Source organism: Camellia sinensis, chromosome 5 (assembly GCF_055761805.1).
Source record: "Camellia sinensis isolate YWXY chromosome 5, ASM5576180v1, whole genome shotgun sequence".
In the NCBI taxonomy this organism is placed as follows: Eukaryota; Viridiplantae; Streptophyta; class Magnoliopsida; order Ericales; family Theaceae; genus Camellia; species Camellia sinensis.
In genome coordinates this window covers 64,138,283-64,145,444 of record NC_138965.1, presented here as the reverse complement: position 1 = coordinate 64,145,444, position 7,162 = coordinate 64,138,283, and the positions used below count along the sequence as shown (strand labels likewise).

General features: G+C 31.6%; 1 protein-coding gene across 1 annotated transcript; it reads left to right on the top strand.

Moving 5' to 3' along the window:
• Positions 1-992: 992 nt before the first annotated feature.
• LOC114276943 (UPF0481 protein At3g47200) lies at positions 993-2,378 on the top strand. Its single transcript, XM_028218776.2, has one exon. The coding sequence runs from the start codon at positions 993-995 to the stop codon at positions 2,376-2,378; it is 1,386 nt and encodes a 461-aa protein (XP_028074577.2).
• The last annotated feature ends 4,784 nt before the right edge of the window (positions 2,379-7,162 follow it).

Below are 7,162 nucleotides of genomic sequence, written 5' to 3'. Positions count from 1 at the left end.
AAATGCTACCTTTTTTATTTTATTTATAATCGGGTCTGAATCAGTTTATGTATACTTCAATTAATCTCGTAGGTGAACTATGGCCCCAATGAGTTAATAACAACTAGGGAGAATTGAATCCAAAATTTAAAAAGAATACACCCCCAAGTCCCAAACTAACCCATTAAGTAACCCTTGGTTGTCCAAAATATTACTTAATTACAGTTTATTTCATCGTCTATACTTACAAGCTGACGTGGCATAAGGTCCTAGCATATTGTGTTGGAAAAAAATAAATCAGGTTCCGTTTTATTTATTTATTTATTTATTTTTATCTTTGTTATTTTGGATTTTTTTTAAAGAGTAATTAGTGTTACTTTAATTCAAAAGTTAGATTTACATTTTAAATTTAATGATAAGGTTATAAAGTGTGAAAGTTTTTTCTTCCAATTCAAATATGTCCCTAACTTTGGGTGTACAATAAGCTCAAGGATTGGTATGATAGTTAGAGTATGAGTTTGGGAGCATGATCCTTTGTCTCCGGTTTAAAATTTGGTAGGTGTAAATAATTTTTTAGATTTAATCTATACATGGTTTTGTCTTAATTTTAATTAAGACCATCGCAAGTGAATGATAGGATTGATCTTCCAAATTAATCGCTCCAATGGACCGAATATCGAGTTATCAATAAAAAAAGAAAAAATAAAAAGAAACTTTGGCTGTGTGATGAATCAAGTACGTCTTTCTAATAGAATCAAAATTGATCACAAATTTCAAGCAAAGTGGTTTATATGCCAGTAACGGCGTAAAACTTCGGGAACAATTTTTGTTGATTAAAGAAACGAATAAAAATGATGATCAATACAAAAAGGTGGCAGTAGGGGGGGTCTTTATTCAATACAAAAAGGTGGCAGTAGGGAGGGTCTTTATTGCCAGCCTCAAACCCAGAAATCCTAAATCATTTTTCACCCAAAGTACTACCCAAAAGATCAATAAATATAAAAGATAATACGATGCCGGATAACAAAAGTTTAGTTTCCGTCCCAACTGGAACTAGTGTGAGGGATGATTGCCATATCAATGCGCAAGCACTTGAGAGGCTTGCAAAAAAATTGGCTGAAGGTGCACACAAATCTGAATCCAAATCTTCTCCGGCTTGCATTTACAAGGTGCCCGAGCAGCTTCGTAAGCAGAAAGAAAGTGCATATACCCCTCAATTCGTCTCTATTGGGCCTCTTCACAGTGAAAATGAACAAATTAAGAATTCGAATGTGCAGGGTGTCAAACTGAGTTATGCAAATTCCCTCTTTGGTCGAAAAATATTGCCCAAGAAGGAGGGTAAATCAGAGGAAGACGGTAAAAAATCCACGCCCCTGGAGGAATGTGTACAAGAAATGAGCAAGTTATTAGAAAGTGCCAAGAAATGCTATGCGGAAAAAGTTGTGCTGGATGTAGAGATGTTGGTGATTGATGGTTGTTTCATACTTGAACTTCTCTACAAGTTTAAACATAAGAAGTTCAACATAGGCAACGATCCTATTTTCGACATACATCTGATGCCCATCTTCCTCCGAAATGACTTGCTACTACTCGAGAACCAGCTTCCTTTCTTTGTCCTCCAGAAGTTGTTCGACCTCACTGTGGCTCGTATTAATCCAGGTAATGCTCTTACTGATTATGTCGTTTATTTTTTTGTCGACATGTTGAATTCAGAAGCCAGAGGAAGAAGAGCACCAAAGAAGTGGGGGAACGGGGAGGTTCCATATCATATCCTCCATATTCTACAGAACCTGGGCTATTTCCGTTCTGATGATGCAGGAGGAGAAAACCAAACTGGTCTCAGCAAATTCATGCCATGTGCATCTGACCTTGAATATGCAGGAGTCAAATTTGTAATCGGTTCCGAGGTCTCCTTTAGTGATGCTAGAGGTCCTTCCAGGTTGCTTGGTAGAGTTTATTTTCAAATCCCAAGTTTGTGCATATATGATACCATTGAACCAGTCTTGAGAAACCTCATTGCTTTTGAGCAGTGTAATTGCCCTGGGGTTACTCGTTCCTTCACATCATATGCATTCCTTATGGACACACTCATAAACACTCCCAACGATGTCCAAGTGCTTGAAAACGCTGGAATCATACGTAACTATCTCGGCACCAGTAATGATGTCACCAAGCTCTTCAGAGACCTCCTCGATGAAGTTGTTCTCGGGGAGTCCTGTTTCGAAAAATCAATAAGTGCTGCTACTGACTACAGCAAGCGTTGCTGGCCAGATACTATGGCACGTCTCAGACGCAAGTACTTTTCGAATCCGTGGTCATTCGTAGTTTTCTGTACTGGCTTTATCACTTTTGGCATGTCAGTGTTTCAATTCCTCCGTCATATATCCTTAAATAAATAATGCCAATGACGATGAATATTTTACCTTGTATATGTATAAGCAAGGATTTTGGCTTGCAAAAATTCATATCTTTCTGTCCTAAATCACTCATAATTATTGAATATCACTCATAATTATTGAATTAATTCAATAATTATGAGTGATTTAGGATACGAAGACAGGAGACAGTATCCGTGGCTATTGTATTCCCACCATTATAATATGTTGTATTCTAGGTGGTGTTTGGCAAGTTGGGTTGGGGCTAAAATAGCCACAAAAGACAAAACAGGCTATTTTAGCCACAACAAACAAAACATCACATCCAACCCATAATCATTACACTCTTCTCTCAAAAAAAAAATCAAAAAAGCCAAAAAGCCAAAAAGCCCTTCCCAAACCAAACTTTTTAGCCCAGGCTAAAATAGCCAAAAAAGCCAAAAAGCCAAAAAGCCAACCCAATTCCCAAACGGAGGCTATCTAGATCAGGTCAAGTCAATAAGTCACCCCTTACTTGCTAGTTTCAGCAAGAATTGTACTACCAGCTAGAATATGTCTAAGAGCATATCTTCTTAAAAAAATAAAAATATTTAAATGAATTACACTAAGAGTTCCTTTAATTTAAGATTTGTGTCACTTTAGTCATGACTTTTTAATTGTAATATATTTAATTTTAAATTTTGAATCTATTTTCAAATAAAAATAATTGAAGGTATTGTTACTCTATTTTAAGGGCAAAGTTGTCATATAACTTATCTTATATCTTGTTTGAAATATAGTGATTTTTTTTTTTAATGAATAATGTTGGAATTTTTTTTATTATAAAGTTCTCGTTGGTTTGGTTTTCCAATTTTTTTTTTTAAGAAACTAAAACTTAAATTGGTGAAAAATAAAAAATAAAAACACGTCATTTTTATATAATTTTAGTTTTTGAGAGGGTAGAAATAATTTTTTTAAAATATTTTTTTTGATATTTATTTTCATTAAATTAGTTTTTATTTTTTCAAAAGTTAAACGTGGAGACAACTTTAATGTAATAATTAAATCAATCCATAAAATCAAAAAATACAAAACTAAAAATATTTCATATATTAAACATATCGATTATACATTAAAAATCTAATAACCATCCATTATATAATAACCATCAAAAAATATATGTTAACAACAAATACAACCATCTATTACTTAATAACATTCAAATAATATCAATAAAAACAACCACCCATTATATGATTATCATCTAAATATATACTAAAAATTAATTTGGTAAGAAAATTAAAAAAAAAATGTAAAAGATTTTTCATTTTTATATAATTTTATCTTTGGTGTGTAGAAATAATTTTTAAAATTTTAAAAATTTAAAAATATTTTTTGACATTTATTTTTATTAAACTAGTTTATATTTGAATAAATTGGCGACTTTGCTTGTAAACAATTTTCTCCACATTAATTAATATGTGTAGGATTTATGTCTTTGTGTCTAATAGTAAAAATTTCACATATGTGGGATTCATGTCTTTGAGCATTCATTTTTGATTGATAGTAAAAACTATTATTCGTGGGATTGCTCATACAGATGGTTTCACCGAACCATGTAAATTCTTCTTATTTCATGTGTTTAATTCTCTCTCTCTATCTCTCTTTCTCTTCTTTATATATGTTCTTGAAAAATTTAAAAATTTTAATATATTGATTCATAAGTATATTTTAATTTAAAACAGTAATAACAATCACAATCAAATAATTAAGACAAATCGGTACAACAATTTAACGTGGAAAAGCTACAATTAGAGAGCCTCTAATTGTGATAAAAAATAATGGACCAAAGTCACAAAACAATCTACTATGAAGATAAAAAAGAATTACACACGTGTACCCTCAATTACCTAACAAATCCACGCTCGAATTGAACCAATTCCGATGTGTCTCTCCTACCACCGTCTTCCTTACGGAATTTTCTTATCCAACGTTGAATCCATAATACTGAAGTCGAATCTATAACGATGAGTTATTTCAGAATCCACCAAAGTTCCAGGCCCAAATTCCCTAAAATCCACCGAAAAATACCTTTCTCTTTTGTGACTGAAATAATAAGAACAACCCTTGATGTTTGACAATCTATAATTCATTAATTAATCAATTACCTTCTATACACCAAGAAAACTCATATAAAATAATCTCCAATAGAAAACACTTTATCTTTTCTTTCTCTGTAAGATTTTGGACGGTTTGAATCCTAAAAATAGCAAACTACGCACTTTCTAGTAAATTGAATCGTGAAGACCACTTGAGTGCACACTTCACTGCTCGAGCGATATGAGTACAGACGGTGCAAAACATATACGCCGACCGCTCAAGCGCAACACTTCACCGGTCAAGCGATAAAACTTATTTTCCAGAAGTTCAGACACTCTGCAAAAGTACTGGATGATACCATTCCTCGTAGATAGTCAGTGAAGTGGCTAACATGAAAGCCTCAAATATCACAAACTCCTCTGCATAAACACAATTCGGATTGGATTCGCATTTAAACACTCACAATTTTACAGAAACAAAAGAGTGAATAAAATTGCAACTCGAAAACTTTTTGTCAAACGGGATTGTCAATTATAAAAATCTAACAATTCTAGTTTTTTATTTATTTGTATAGGTGAAAATTAATTATTATTTATTAGTAATTAGATTAACACTTATGAAAATTAGTCTCCTTACCTTTGCAAAGCAATAAAAATTTACCTCTTAATTCAATCCCTAAGAAAATTGAACCCGTAATAATTTACCTCTTAATTCAACCCCTAAGAAAATTGAACCCATAATCTTGCCTTGGAAGAGTCGTTGACTACTCGTTCTAGAGACTCTCCTCACAACGTTCTGTATGAATAATACTATTCAAAAAGCACTATTGCAAGTATTTGTATTACTTTCGTAATAAATAAGTAAAGACATACAAATAGAAATTCCGTATACAATTCATAGTCAAATGATAGGCCCTTTTAAATAGAAATGCATAAAATATCACCAAATTCATTAAAATTGTCTAATCCATCTCGATTTATATCGATTCATCCATTAATTGTGGATTAAATTTTAAAATTTATAATTCACTTTCAAAATTACTCTGCTTCGCTATAATTAATACATATATTTTTTTTAACTTCTAATGAAATATCAAAGTAAAACTGAGTGTGAAAAAAATTTAAAATATAAAATTTATTACAAATTAGTATTTGTATATATGAAAAATATTATGTAAAATTAGTTTGTATTATATATTTGAAAAATATTATGTAAAATAGTATTATATATTATGCAAATATTTAATAATTTTTTTAGAATATTTTTATCAACTAGCTAAATGAAACCATCCCAAATCACTCAAACTGCAATTTGATTATTTATTAATCCATCATTTATAATAAATTTATAATTTTATTCTTAAACCACCCAAATCACACCAACACTCCCTTACTTTTTAAGTTAATCTTATAGAGTAGTAATAACTACTCTAGCAATAATATGGTAATAGTGGTTTAAGAGACCAAAACACAATCATTAGATAGTTTAAAGGTGGTTTAACTTGGCAATGATTGTATTTGCGGCCCATCACCACCATTGCAATCATTAGATAGTTTTTTATGCTTGTTGCACCATCTCTTTTCTACTCCATTGATGTAATGATTTCATTATGCATTTGATTTCATCAATAGAATATCTTTCAATTGATATATATATATATACATATACATATATTATTATAGAGGATACTAGTTGCAAGCTAAAACATTACTTAGGCTAGGTTTGGAAAGATTGTTTGTGGCTATTTTAACCACAAAAGACAAAATAGACTATTTTAACCACAACAAACAAAACATCACATCCAACCCATAATCATTACACTCTTCTCTCACAAAAAAATCTAAAAAAGTCAAAAAGCCAAAAAATCCTTTCCAAACCAAACTTTTTAACCCAAACTAAAATAGTCAAAAAAATTAAAAAAAATCAAAAAGTCAATCCACTTTACAAACGAAGCCTTATTATAATTTATAATTTCAAAAATGTTGTTGTCACATCATTTGGGTTAAATTATTATGTTTGTAGATCACTTTTTCTTTCCCAAAAAAGTCAACAGCATCAAGTATAAGAAAAATAACATTCATAAAAACAAGTACACATAATTTTCACAAAAATGATGTGGCAATGACAAGTGATTACTTTGTTATTTGGATGGAAACTCTTTCAAAATGCTAAGTCCCGATGCAGTCATATTAGTATGTATATAATTAAATTTATTGGTATATGAAGAAAGAGATAAACTAAGATTACTCTTATTAAAGAAGATTCATTGTCTATTTATACAATAATATGTAAGTAACTCTCTAACTCTAACATACTAACAAACTTAACCAACTCCACTTGATGGGATACTAACTTTACAGGTCTGTGAGACATTATGCATGACAATCAAGTACACGGGATGAGCTGCCTTGGATGCTTTGCATTGCTCTACTCGAGGAGACTGCAACTGCACTAGAGGAGTGAGTCTAGCCCTGTGTTGATGCTGAGCTTGTGCTGTCAATTTTTGCTGCTGAGACTGATCTAATGGTTTAGACTTGGACTTAGCTATATGGAGCTCATTCTTGATTGATATGTTATCATCCCCCATCAAGCTTATGGGAGCTGGAAGGAGCATAAGCTTGTCCTTCAGATAATGAAACCTAGAAGCAGATAAAGGCTTGATAAACAAATCTGCAATTTGATCAGTGGTAGGGATGTATTGAAGAGCAATCTTCTTAGCAACAACCACT